The sequence below is a fragment of the Typopeltis vanoorti genome, chromosome 3 (assembly GCF_054136105.1).
Source record: "Typopeltis vanoorti isolate ZY-2024b chromosome 3, IOZ_Tvanoo_1.0, whole genome shotgun sequence".
NCBI lineage: Eukaryota > Metazoa > Arthropoda > Arachnida > Uropygi > Thelyphonidae > Typopeltis > Typopeltis vanoorti.
In genome coordinates this window covers 107,253,721-107,267,610 of record NC_143551.1, presented here as the reverse complement: position 1 = coordinate 107,267,610, position 13,890 = coordinate 107,253,721, and the positions used below count along the sequence as shown (strand labels likewise).

The window sequence follows — 13,890 nt, the reverse complement described above, 5'->3', positions numbered from 1 at the left end:
GCAAGATATAAAAGCTCTTGGGGGAGAAGAATCTTCAATAGCAGTTGAGCGATGGAAAAAGAAAAATTTATCAATCCTTTTAAGAGAGAAACCATTGTTGACAAAAGTCCTTTTTAGTAAATGGAGTTCATTTTCAATTTCTGTTTTATCTGTTAGTAAAGATCTGGCTCGATGTTCCAGGGTTGAAATAATACCAAATTTTTGCGGAGGGTATTGATGGGAAGCATGAAGGTATCTGTCTGTGTGTGGGGGGGTTTTCTAAAAATGGAGATTTTGATATTTTCAGTGCATCTCGTAAGTTTTAGGTCCAGAAAGGGGAGACAGTCGTTGGATTCCAGTTCGCAGGTAAAATTGATTTTCTCATGAAACTTGTTGAGGTGGTCTAGAAAAAAATTGAGGTTGTTGACCCCGTGTTCCCAGATGAGGAATACATCGTCAATATAACGATACCATATTTTGGGTTTTAGAGTCGAAGAGTTAATTGCTTTTCTTCAAAATCCTTAAGAAATATGTCAGCAAGCATCGGAGAGAGCGGACTGCCCATAGCCAAACCCGAGTTCTGTTTGTAAATCTTGCTTTCGTATTTGAAGCATCCTGAATTTACACAGTGAGAAAGGAAAATAATTTCTTGGATAGTTTGTTCTGGAGAAGATGGAGGACTTCTTGAGTAGGTACATTCGTGAAGAGAGAAACTATATCGAAACTTGCCGTTAAATCTAATTTGTTGAGTTTGATGTCTTTGATTTTGGACACAAAATCAGCTGAATTTTTTATATGAGAAAAGGAAGTTCCAGATAGGTTTTTTAAAGGATGCAAGGTATTTAGATAGGTTGTAAGTACAGGAGTTTATGCCTTCAAAGATTGGTCCGAGTGGAGAGTTTAATTTATGGATCTTTGGGAGTCCATATAATCTTGGGATTAGCGGATGAATTGACCCGAGGGAAAGACGGATGTTTCTTGGTAACTCTGAGGTGGTTTTCAGTAAATTGTTGGTCCTATTGTGCAGTTCTTTTGTAGGGTCACTATTCAGTTCAGAGTAAGTGTCAGTGTTTAGTAGTTCCAAAATTTTGTTATGGTAATCAGATTTGTTTAAGATGACAGTAGCATTCCCTTTGTCTGCAGGGAGAATAATGATGTCATAATTATTTCTTAAGTTTTTTATAGCTGATCTTTCAGAATGAGAAATGTTGTCAGATGGCGGTCTTGCATGATTTATGGTGAATATAGTTTCCATACGAAGAAGGTTTGCCTCTTGGTTTGGTAATAAGGATGCTGCTTTTTCTATCTTGGTTAAGAATAGTTCTTTAGGTATGGAAGCAGGAGTGATAACAAAATTGAGACCTTTAGCAAGTACACTTTCTTCTGCCGATCATTTATCAAGATCAGTATATCCGTTTGTTGTACAAAATTGGAGGAAATTTTGTATTTTTATTTATGTATTTGTATCCATGCATTTCGGTTTAACTGGAACAAATGAAGCACACGAATAAATCATGCAAGACTGTCATCTGACAACATTTCTCATTCTGAAAGAGCAGCTATAAAAAACTTAAGAAATAATTATGACATCATTATTCTCACTGCAGACAAAGGGAATGCTACTGTTATCTTAAACAAATCTGATTACCATAACAAAATTTTGGAACTACTAAACACTTGCACTTACTCTGAACTAAATAGTGACCCTACAAAAGAACTGCACAATAGGACCAACAATTTACTGAAAACCACCTCAGAGTTACCAAGAAACATCCATCTTTCCCTCAGGTAGATTCATCCACTAATCCCAAGATTATATGGACTCCCAAAGATCCATAAATTAAACTCTCCACTCAGACCAATCTTTGAAGGCATAAACTGTAAATATGAATGATAATATATATATATATATAACACACAGATAAGTAATGTTGGATTCTGATTATATAGAGATTGAAGTAATTATTATTTGTTTCAGAATCCAACATGATCTTCCATCACATAGGCAAAACTTGTAAATATTATTTAATGTAAATCACTTATTTCACAATTAAATATTCATATAACTACCTTAATTTTGTCTAATATTAAATTAATTAATCAAAGATATATGTATTAATAATGAAAATACTGTATTAAATATTATTAAGTTATTTTATTTATTACTATGTTAATATTATAGAATTTGTACTTGATAATTTTAACTGCGTATTAATTGAAATGTAAATATTCTCTATTTATTTCTGTTATAGAAGTTTAGAGTTATGCAATAGCTCAATTTTATTATATTTTATTTGTTGTCATGGAGACGCATGAAGAAGCGAGCGCGAGTGGAACAGAGCGTGAGCTAGGACAAGGATAATAAAAAAATTATATAGAGGTAACAAGAGAGAGTTGGAACGGAAATTTTGAAGTGAAAGGAAGCAAGGGTATAAACTAGAGAGGTGGAAGTAAATAAAAAGTTCTCAAGGGCAGAAGTTAAAGGGGATAATAATTATAAGCGAAAAAAGACGAAGTGAATTTTATAGTTAGCTGAAAGTAAAGTCAGCAGTGATAATTAAAGGAATTTAATGCCGCAATCAGATAATATGAAGAAACTGGACGTTCAGTGAAGAATTCTGATTAAACCCAGTTAATCTAGAATTGCGACTTAATTCTAAATCGCCCTAAGCAGAACTGCACAGTGTTTAATTATTTAATGAGTGGTAACAAGGATAATCAAAATACCTTACAGTTGATATCCATAGTCGTGAAGCGTGATTAATAGTGTTTTAGTTATAACTGCGGAGAAGTCTTATAAATGTGTTCTTAAGTGCAACAAATATATTTTGAAAGTTATTCGCAACGTAATTGATGTACTAGGAACTGTCTCTGGTAAGCACTGACATACTCATCATTTTCAATGTATGAAGAATTGAATGTTAGTTACGCTACATTTAACCTAACTTTAACTGTGGAAATTCTTTACGAATGAGAATTTGAAAATAAGAATTGTTGAGAGATATTTACAGCAATTAGTGCCTGCGGTGTTCTTTAAGCGTATAGCATAACTGAGAAGTGTAGTGTATGAAAACTGATTAGATAGGAAGTTCTATTATATTTATATATGTGTAGGAACTTTGTAACTCAGAAGCTGAGAAAGTGTATGTGAAGGCTTGGAAGGTTGAACTAATGTGATTGACTTGGCTTAATGTTTGACTTGTTTTTATTGTTTAAATTAGAAGTAGAATTTATGTATATGTTATATAGCTTATATTAAATATTTCATTTTGTTAATCTAATTATTGTGTTTGCCTGAATTCCTTTTTTATTGCACCGTTCACAAAAATTCGAATCTTGTGGGAATCCCAGGTAGAAAAAAAATATTTCGGCCAGAATGAATGAGGAGACTGCTAACTAACTTTGAATTGATCGTACTGTTTCATATAGACTTATTTAAGGATAGAGTAGCGCAGTATAATAGAAATTTCTCTACCCTTAGATCAGTGATCAATTTACAATTAGTTTTCCTTTATTTTATGAAAGTGACTTTTAACAAGATGGCGGATTCGAACATCAAGAGAACAACGTCACAACAATAAGCTTGTCCCACCTCCCAAGGAAACTTTGGTTTTAACCATACATATCAGAAAAATCTGAATGAAGAACTTTCATTATTTTATAAAATAATGTCAGCTAGTGTCAGGAATTTACTTAGTATGTTCCCATGGAAAATCTATAAATTTCAATAAAAATTAACTCAACTACCAAACTAGAGACCAACTGCCTACCAATTTCCAATTACTCCCCCCCAAAAAGGGGGGAGGGGTAAAAAAGGGTATTTTAGAGGTTGATTGTATAAAAGAAAAGATCTACATAATAAATAAAACATTACCTTTCATTGATACTTGAATCCAGTCCTTCTGGATGCTTCCAGTCTGCATCTTTTACAGGTAACCACCATGGGGCAGCTGCTACCTGAAAAAAAATATATATATATATTTCATAGATAAGCTTATTGCTAGCTTACCAAATAATATATATCATGCCACAACTATTTTGTTCTTTTCAGCATCATAGCTGAAATGTATGTCCTGTCCTATCAAATGTCATCACCATCTAAGAGGTTGACTATTATGGATTTCTTCCTGAGATCCATTATGTGCAATACAAAAGATGGTGAGGCTCTAATCTCTTCCATCTTGCAGATAGTATCCTATATCTGTAGATGTGTGTGTTCACAAGGCCAATTTGCTGTTTTGAGGAACAAAAAAAAAAGCCAGGATTACATGGGAAAAAAAAAATCTGGTGCGACTGTGTCGGAGCATGGCCGGAGGGGTTTTACATGAATACATCATTCTATTTATATCAGCGTTGGGAAGTGTAAATAAATTAAAACAAGTTTAATAATCAATTATAATTTTATTTATCATAGGTCTATGGTAAGAGAAGTAAGATACAAATGGTAGACAACATACATCCAAGTTTCTGGCGAAAGTCAAATCAATACAAGTGTTACCTAGCATGGTTGCCGTGGTCTGAACATAAGTGAGATTAAACTAGTGTTCCATAAAGTCCTGCAGTGATCAGTTTTGTGACACATTGACATTGAAGTCATCAGTGATGGTGGTGATGTTGATGGGCGTATGCAGGTCTAGCTCGATACTGGGGATTATTTTCTTTATGCAGCGGGGACCGATAGATACAACATTCTATCGCTGATGATGAAACGTTCAGACGAATGTACACAGTTCAGAGGACAAATTTAGATACACCGTTGATCGTTACTTCGTCCAGGCATATATCTCCCACTGATGGTTCTTCGACTCTAAGCTTATGACTGACATCAATGGTAAAGATATGTTGACAATCGGTGAAGCTGTTGAGGTTCTTGTATATGGCGACTCCACCGGCAGTGTGTTTGGATGATGATGATGACGGTTGATTGCGTCACCTTTCTATGGCTGTATTCTTACATGCTTTAAGTTTGAAACCAGATACATTCTCTGTGGCATCATCCATCCAGGTTTCACTGATGACCAAGTAATCAGATCTGTTCATAATGGACTCAGTTTTGATATCTTTGCCGTGCTCCACCAAACTCTGTGAGTTGATCGCTGAGACAAGTAAGACTCCTTGCCGTGAGTTTTCACTGTTGTCGGATCATCATCTACGTTTAATATCTGGAACTCCTCTGTGATTACAGTAGTCGATGATCGTTGACCACAGAAACTGTCAACTCGCTTAACCAGCGTCAGCAAGTGGTGTTTCTTCATTCTCTCGTATTCATCGCGCATCTCCTTGACAGTAGGTGCTGAATTTCCATAACTGTGATAAAATTTATAATAGTCTCTCGTTAATCAAATACAGCCTGTCGATAGAAGTGACTCTGCTCAGTGCAACATACACCAGTTGATTTTGTTGAGACTTGTCGTATTGAAACACAACTCGATCGAAAGTGCCTCCTTGCGATTTGTGAATTCTTATGGCACAAGCGGGCTCACTGACCTCCAATGCTCTTCCATTGTCACCAATCTTCCGAAATCCACATCCATTTTGTTCAATCCATCTTCTGAAGAGATGGCATAGTCACTTAAGTCATTTACATCCATGGGTTCGTGTGCCGCCGCCGAAATGCTGGTGCCGCTTCCAATTTCTTTTGCTCCCGATACTTCCCTATTCATTCTGACCCAGACATTGGGATATTATTGGAAAGCTGACGAGCTGCTCTTTCCCGTCATATGCGTTCGGCATATCTCTGGCTGGCTTTCCGGCGAGTATAAGCAGACATTGTGAAATTTCTAAAATTTTTCAACTTCAATTCAACTTGAAATTCTTAAATTTCAACACCAACACGGTATTGAAATTTAAGAATTATGCATTAAATCGATAGATCTCGACAAGAGCTGTTGATTGACACTAAAATGAGCATCGTACCAAGACAGAGTGTGAAGTTATACTGAGTGGAAGTTTCTGAGGCGTGGCGGATCATACACAAAATGGTGGAGCCCCACTGCCACCTGCAGGGCGTTGCGTGCTATCTGAAGGTCACTGACGAATCTTTATTCCATCAGCTATTGAATGATATAAGTTTGGTTATCTTTAATACTTTAGAAATTATTAAGCCAAACCTTATCGAATGATTTCGTCTCACTCAACTCTTCGTCCTATACCCCTAGTACTGTTCTGAATTTAAAGACGAAGACAGCCCTGATAAAGAACCCTTGCATAAGACACAGGATTCAAAACCCTGGTCTTTCCAACCAAACAACTCTGTCAAAACCAATTGAGGCAATGGAAGCTCTTGGTACCAATGTATAGATAGAGATTGTCTTTTTTTTTTTTTTTTAATCAACATAAGCATATCTGCATTGCAGCAATAATAGTAAAGGGATAAAATTTATTGAATATGATGATAATTCAAACCACTTCTCTTCTGTTTCCATAGACTAATGCCAAATAAAATGATCCAGTTTCATTTCATCTCTTGATAACCTATGTTTTCTCTTTGCCCATTCAACTTAAATGTTCCATTCACCTTTGTCTACAGTTCTAGACTATTTCTAAAAGTATAGGGATATAAAAAGAAATTCAAACAAATTATTATTATTTTGTGACATCTCCAAGGAGTCCAAAGACTCATCGAAGAAGGACCCTACTCTACTTTGAATACAGTCTTGAAACTTCAGCATAGCAGTATACATCTAATATCTCACCTACTTATTAATTATTCAAATGACTTCCACATATGAATCTTAGATATTCTATTATCATCAACGTTTGATTGTATATATATATATATACACACACACACACACACACACACAGTCAGGTCTCTTTTTATGCGGTAGATACGTTCCATAGAAAACCACATATAAAAATTAGCACAAAAGAGGCCTAACTTACATTGAAAAATCAGGGATATGTTCCATAATTTTCTAAAACCGCATAAAACCGAAGCAATGAATTAAAATAAACCTAAAATCGCATAAAAATGTTTATGAAAATTCAGGAAAATAAGAATGCCTAAGTTTGTTTTAAACTTTTATTCATTTAATTGTATTGAAAAGTGACATTTTTTTTAACATTTTGTCATCAGCATTATCATCACTATTAGACAATATTCGGCAACGTTTGCGAACTGGTGCAAAATCACTTTCATCACCAGAAGAGATAGTCAGCGCATCAGATCTCTACGGTAAAGGCAATGGTTCTTCACAAACAGAATTAGCTTCACCCTCATCCTGTGCTGATTTTTTTCTTCTGAAATGTAATCAGTGATTAAACTTTGCAATGATGATTTTACTAATTTTTTATACAGCTCGCGATATCCAGACATAGTTCTTCAGCTCACATTGGAATTTAAAGGCTCATTCAGAATTTGTGTCTAACAAGAAAATGATTTTCCAATTAATTGCACAGTTCAAGACCTTCTTGAATTATATTTGCAGTGAGGGAGACAGGTTTTTCTTCCGCTTCACTATCGTTTTCTGGATCTTCGACGATATCTAAAGTTAATCAATATCCAATAATATCATAGTCACTTAAGGCATTAACCACAAGCAATTCGTCTACATCATTCTGGCTAAATGTATCAAAACCTTCTCCACCAATTTCATGTGCCAATGTAATGATTTCAGCTGATAATGTAAGATGTTTTAAAGTTTGTGGTCTTATTTCAGCAATAGCAGATGCAACATGATTTAAGCAGTCCAAAATAGAAATTTTTTTTCCAAACGTCAGTTACTGATAATGATTCGTTTTCTAGTTTATCCAATATAAATTGAAAAGTGTGCTTAACGTAATAGTTTTTTAAAAGTAGCAATTATGCCTTGATCTAATGGCTGAATAATGCTTGTTGTATTGAGTGGAAAAAACACTACTTGCACATTTGGATGTTCTAAATGCAGATGCTTGGTGCATTGTCAACAATTAATAAAACCTTAAAATTGAGAGCTTTTTGCTTCATGTATGTTTCCACTTCTGGTACAAAGCAATTATTGAACCATTCAGTAAATACAGCAATTGTTACCCAGGCCTTTGTATTAGCCATCCAATGTACTGGCAGCTATTTTAGATCTTTGCCTTTTAGAGACGTGGTCTTAGAAATCTATTTACTAGGAGGGTTTCACATTCGATCTCCTGATGCACTGCTACAAAGTAACAACGTTACTCGATCGTTGCTTGCTTTAAATCCACTTGCTTTTTTCTCAGACTTTGCAACGTAAGTTCGACTAGGCATTTTCTTCCAAAACAATCCTGTTTCGTCAGCGTTAAACACTTGATCGGGACAATATCCACCATCTTCAATAATTGTGGCTAACTTCTCTTAAAAATTTTTGACTTCTTCTTCTTCATCTGCTGCTGCAACCTCGCCTGTAATCTTCACGTTACAAAGTGCATTCCTTTTTAAAAACCCGGTTTACCATCATTTGCTAGCCGAAAATTCTTTATCATCCTGGGAAGCGGAAGTAGACGGCTCCAATTGTTTCATCTGAGTTAATTCTATCAATCCAAATTACGAGGGCTCGTTCCGTATTTTCTAATAAAGCATCTCTTGAGTATGATGATAATTTGTCACTTAATTTTGTGCCAGAAATGACAGATTTTCTTATTGCGACTTCATTCTTTTTAATTGCTCTTATAGTAGATTAGCCTAAATTAAAATGTTTACTAATTACCGTAGATCCCTCTCCTTTTGCTAAGTGATCTAAAATTGCAATTTTCATTTCCAAAGAAATTGCTTTTCTTTGGTGCTTTTTTCCTCCATTGGGAGAAATTTAATTAATCATTAATTAATTATTAATGATCAATTATTAATTAATAATAAAAATCAGCTAAATTAACAATTATAACAATTATTAATGAATGCATTACAAAATAACCAAGGTGTTCCATGAAAATTTCAGGATTTGTGAAGTGTTTCCATCATAGGAAAAGTTTGGGAAATGCTGGATTACCCTATTATCAGAATCGATTCTCCTTCTGTTGAAATGCACAGAAGTGTCGAAAGGGCTCGTATCTGTGGGTGTGCACCGCATAAACTTCAAATCCGCATAAAAAGAGACCCGAGTGTATATATCCTCAATGGGTATACAGGATTCTATGATACCATGAACGTAAACTTTTCATGGTTACTACCTTCCTATCAACAATTTTCCTCCAAAGTTATAGTTATCAGTCAGGACTAATACTGTCATATCTTAATTCAATAATTAAATTAGACTGGGATATATTGGCCAAAGATTTTAATAACATATTAAGCCGACTAGTTTCACCAACGAGACTGTTGGCTGCTTCGTCTGGGCATACATAAGGTGATAAAAAAACAGCTTAAAACAAGTCAAGAAAGAAACAAATGAGTACTAAACATTATACAAATTCAAAAGACGTGTTACATCAAACGAATGGAGCGTTTGTGCAAGTGCATTCTGTAATTTGCAACGAAGTTGAATTCTGGTGTGCTAAGTGATCTTATGAAGGTCTTCCATATATATCAAGAAGGATTATCCCTTGGTTCCTATTGAGGCTGTCTTTTGGATGAATTACCACAGTAGCTTCTTTGAAGTTTCGGTTATGAAAGTCTTCCTCTAAATATGGCATGGAACTTTTGTCCCATTCAATGTTGTGTTGAGAAATGAAGGGCTAACCCGGAATTATCTCTTCTGTTATTATTAACATCTCCGATGTGTTCTTTTTTTCTTATTTACAAACTTCTGGAAGTTTGTCCTACATAATTTAAACCACATGGAACAAGGGATGTTGTAAATGCCAGGATGTTCGAAGAAAGCATTGTTATCCTTTGGTGATCTTAACACATTGTGGACTGTCTTAATTAGTTTGAAAGTTACTCTTATTTCATATGGTTTAAGAAGTGTTGCAATCGTCTGTGAAACTATCCCAGCATAAGGAATGACAATGGAAGATTTGTATCGAGTTTCTTTGGGTTGCTGTTGGGAGGGGGTGGAGAAAAGTTTCTTTTGAATTAAATTTTTTAGATAGCCATTGTCTTCCAGGGTTTCTGATATGCGAGTTAATTCATCCTTGAGAGTTTTCTCTTCTGTTATGATGCAAGTAGCTCTATTTTTGAGCATATGTATGACACTTAATTTTTGAGATATATGGTGTGAAGAAGAAAAGTGCAGATACTGGCCAGTGTGAGTCAGTTTGGGTAAACCGTTAGGTTAATATGTCTATTTTGACAGGATAATACCACATGGAATTCTAATCCGTAAACTGCAACATATGGGAATTGATATAGGGTTGGTGAGATGGATAGGTGGGTGATTGATGGAGAGATATCAGAGAGTAGTTTATTCAGGAGTAGAGTCCAAAAGATGGCCTGTGACTAGTGGTGTGCTGCAGGGTTCTGTTCTTTGACCACTGCTGTTTAATTTGTTCATTAACGATATAGGGAAGGATCTAAGAGGAACAGTTCATTTGTTCGCTGATGATGCAAAGTTGGGTAGGGCAATAGTGAATGCAGAAGATGTCAAAATCTTGCAGGATGACTTGGGTAGATTGGAGTTCTGGGCTAAGGAGAACGGATGTCAATTTAATGTGACAAAATGTAAGGTTATGTATTTTGGGGTGAAAAGATTAGCAGCAGAATACCACATTGGTGGAACTGTACTCCAGGAGATTGATGAGGCCAGGGACTTGGGAGTGTTGGTGGATAGGGAGATGAAGTTTAGGGGGGGGGGGAGCATTGCAAAAGTGGCTAAATCAGCTCATCAAATCACTTGGTTGCTGAAAAATATGATTGAGACATTCAAATTGCTAAAGGGGTTCTATAAGATTAATTCAGAGGATATTTTTGAGAACAAGACTGGTGGTGGGAGAACTAGAGGACACCTATGGAAGCTGGGCAAGAGTGTTAGAGCTGAGTTCTTTACTTTTAGAGTGGTAAATGAGTGGAATAAGCTGTCAGAGTCTGTTGTGGGTGCTATGACAGTGAGTGAGTTCAAGGCAAGTTATGATAGATACTGCGAGAATGTCGTATAGTTGTGTGTACATGATGTTTAGGGCCTCCCTTGATGAGTCTAAGGAAGACAATGGCTATCCAAAAAATTTAATTCAAAAGAAACTTTTCTCCAACCCCTCCCAACAGCAACCCAAAGAAACTCAATACAAATCTTCCACTGCCATTCCTTATGCTGGGATAGTTTTCACAGAAGATTGCAACACTTCTTAAACCATATGAAATAAGAGCAACTTTCAAACCAATTAAGACGGTCTGCAACTTGTTAAGATCACCAAAGGATAACAATGCTTTCTTCAAACATCCTGGCGTTTACAACATCCCTTGTTCCATGTGGTTTAAATTATGTAGGACAAACTTCCAGAAGTTTGTAAATAAGAAAAAAAGAACACATCGAAGACGTTAATAACAGAAAAGCTAATTCCGGGTTAGCCCTTCATTTCTCAAATACCAATCACAAAATTGAATGGGACAAAAGTTCCATACCATATTTAGAGGAAGACTTTCATAACTGAAACTTCAAAGAAGATACTGGGGTAATCCATCCAAAAGACAGCCTCAATAGGAACCAAGGGATAATCCTTGCTGATATATGGAAGACCCCCCTCATAAGATCACTTAGAACACCAGAATTCAACTTTGCTGCAAATTACAGAACGAACTTGCATAACAGTGTGTGATATCACACGCGCTCCATGTGTTTGATGTAACGCGTCTTTTGAATTTGTGTAACGTTTAGTACTCGTTTATGTTTCTTTCTTGACCTGTTTTAAGCTGTTTTTTATCACCTTATGTATGCCCAGATGAAGCCAACAGTCTAGTCGGCAAAACTAGTCGGCTTAATATTTTATTAAAATCTTCAGCCAATATATTCCAGTCTAATTTTATTATTGAATTAAAGTCAGTGGTGAAAAATATAGAATTATCACTGTCATATCTTATATCATAGGAGAAACATGAATGTACAGTAATGGATTCCTTATTAAGCAACACACATGGCGAATTTCAAACTCTTCTGTAAATCATGGCCTTGGTAGTATCCCCACCCCAAATACCTCTGCTCAGACCTTCCCCCACCTCCAGACAAACCTAGCAGAATAGGAGCAACAAGATTACTCTATACTAGCTAGACTATAGAACAATCCTTTTAAAGCTGCTGTATGCCCTCAAAAAAGAAATTTTAGCATAACATAACTGCAGAAATATTAGTTTCTACTACTCTTAAGAATGACGACGAAAACTCATCACAACAAGGCAGTGTATAAAGCTCAAGTTGTTACTACTTAGGCCATTTCCACTTAGCCTGTTTAAACTTATTTTACAATATCCGTGACACCCGTTTGAGATCATATCCAGGTATTTGTCTCCCCTATCTCTTAATGTTATTTTTAAGCATACTGATCTCCATTCAATGTTGTGTTGTTCTCAGCTTTTTGTTTAGGGCTTCTGTTAAAGTCCATGTTTCTCCTCCATATGTTAGGACAGGTAGTATGCATTGGTTTCCTTTTAGATTCATAGGGATGTCACTTCTGAATATGTTTCTCATTTCCCATAAGCCATCCAACCAAGGTGAATTCTTCATTAAATCTCTTTTCTTTGGTGGTCCTCAAAAAATATACATACGAGGTAACTTGTTCTATTTCATGGTTTAACTTTGACAGGTGTTTGGTTTATTTATTTATTCATCATTATTTTTGTTTTTTCTCTATTTATTTTTAATCCAATTACTCTAGAAGCTTCATTTATCTGATTTAGCCTTTCTTCCAGATCATCAAGATTATCTGCTATTAGGACATCATCTACAAATTAACAGAATGAAATATATGGTGGGGTGTTGCTACAGACCTGGTAGCTCAGTTGCACAGGACGAAGAAATGCATCACCAACAAACCTTATAGGTACCAAATGAGTGATCATTAAGGGCGACTAATTTTCTAAACATTGATTGGGTAATCTCATGATAAGAAGAGGAATTTATTGAATTGTTGAGACAACTTTCTCAAGCAGCATGTGAAAGAAGGAACTCGAGGTCAAAGAGTGTTGAATTTGCTCATAGCGTCACAAAGGGTCTCTTAAGAATATGGCTATTTTACCACCAATTGGTGACAGTGATCATGCTGTGTTTTCTTGGGAAGTATCTAATCATTGATGCTCCAATTAAAACAGGTTGCATGCTGAACTACAAAGCTGGAAATTATGATCAACTTAGGAGAATACTATCTTTGGTCCCATGGTATTATCAGTTACTGAATGGGAAAAAAAAATGTAAGCAATGCATGCCAATCTTTGAAAAAGTGCTTAAATGTGGCAGTAACTGAATGTATCCCTAGTGTTCAAAGAATACACAGGTTGGGAGTGAAATGGATGTGCAACCTTATTAAGCGAGAGATCCATAAGAAGATGTGAAAAGAATATCATGAGGATAAGAATGAGAGGAGTTATGAAATATATAAAGCTCAGACCAAAAAAAGCAACAGTATTGTGCAGAAAGCTAAATCAGAGTATGAAAAGAAATTGGCCATGCAGGCTAAAGGCAATCCAAAAGAATTTTATCATCATGCCACAAGCAAAAGAAAGAATAACTATTGAAAGCAGATGGTACTAGAGTGTCAGAAACTAATGAGATTGTTCAGTTAGAGTGCTCACTGTGCTAAGATATATTAACTAAGTGTATGTAATATGGTGCACAGTGCTGCTACATTGGATGAAGAGTTAAAGGTTCATGAAAATGAGGTTGAAGAGCTGTTGCTTAACCTGAATAAGAATTTGTCTACAGAGACAGATGGAATATCAGCCTGTTTGCTAAAGGAATGTTCAGCTGAATTGGCTAGGTCTCAGCTCAGGAATGATACACAGGAATGGAAGGAATATCTGATAGTATCATTGTACAAAGGTGATGCAAAACTGCCAACTACCAACCTATCAGTATCTCTGGTGTCATAGTGAAGATT

The 13,890-nt window shown here is 35.7% G+C and overlaps 1 protein-coding gene across 1 annotated transcript in view; it reads right to left on the bottom strand.

Moving 5' to 3' along the window:
* LOC150108453 (formylglycine-generating enzyme) overlaps positions 1 to 13,890 on the bottom strand; it is a 108,834-nt gene that overhangs the window by 66,764 nt on the left and 28,180 nt on the right. Inside the window, exon 3 of the mRNA XM_090390791.1 lies at positions 3,854 to 3,936. Coding sequence (XP_090246917.1) covers positions 3,854 to 3,936 — 83 coding nt within the window. The remainder of the gene's footprint in view (positions 1 to 3,853; positions 3,937 to 13,890) is intronic.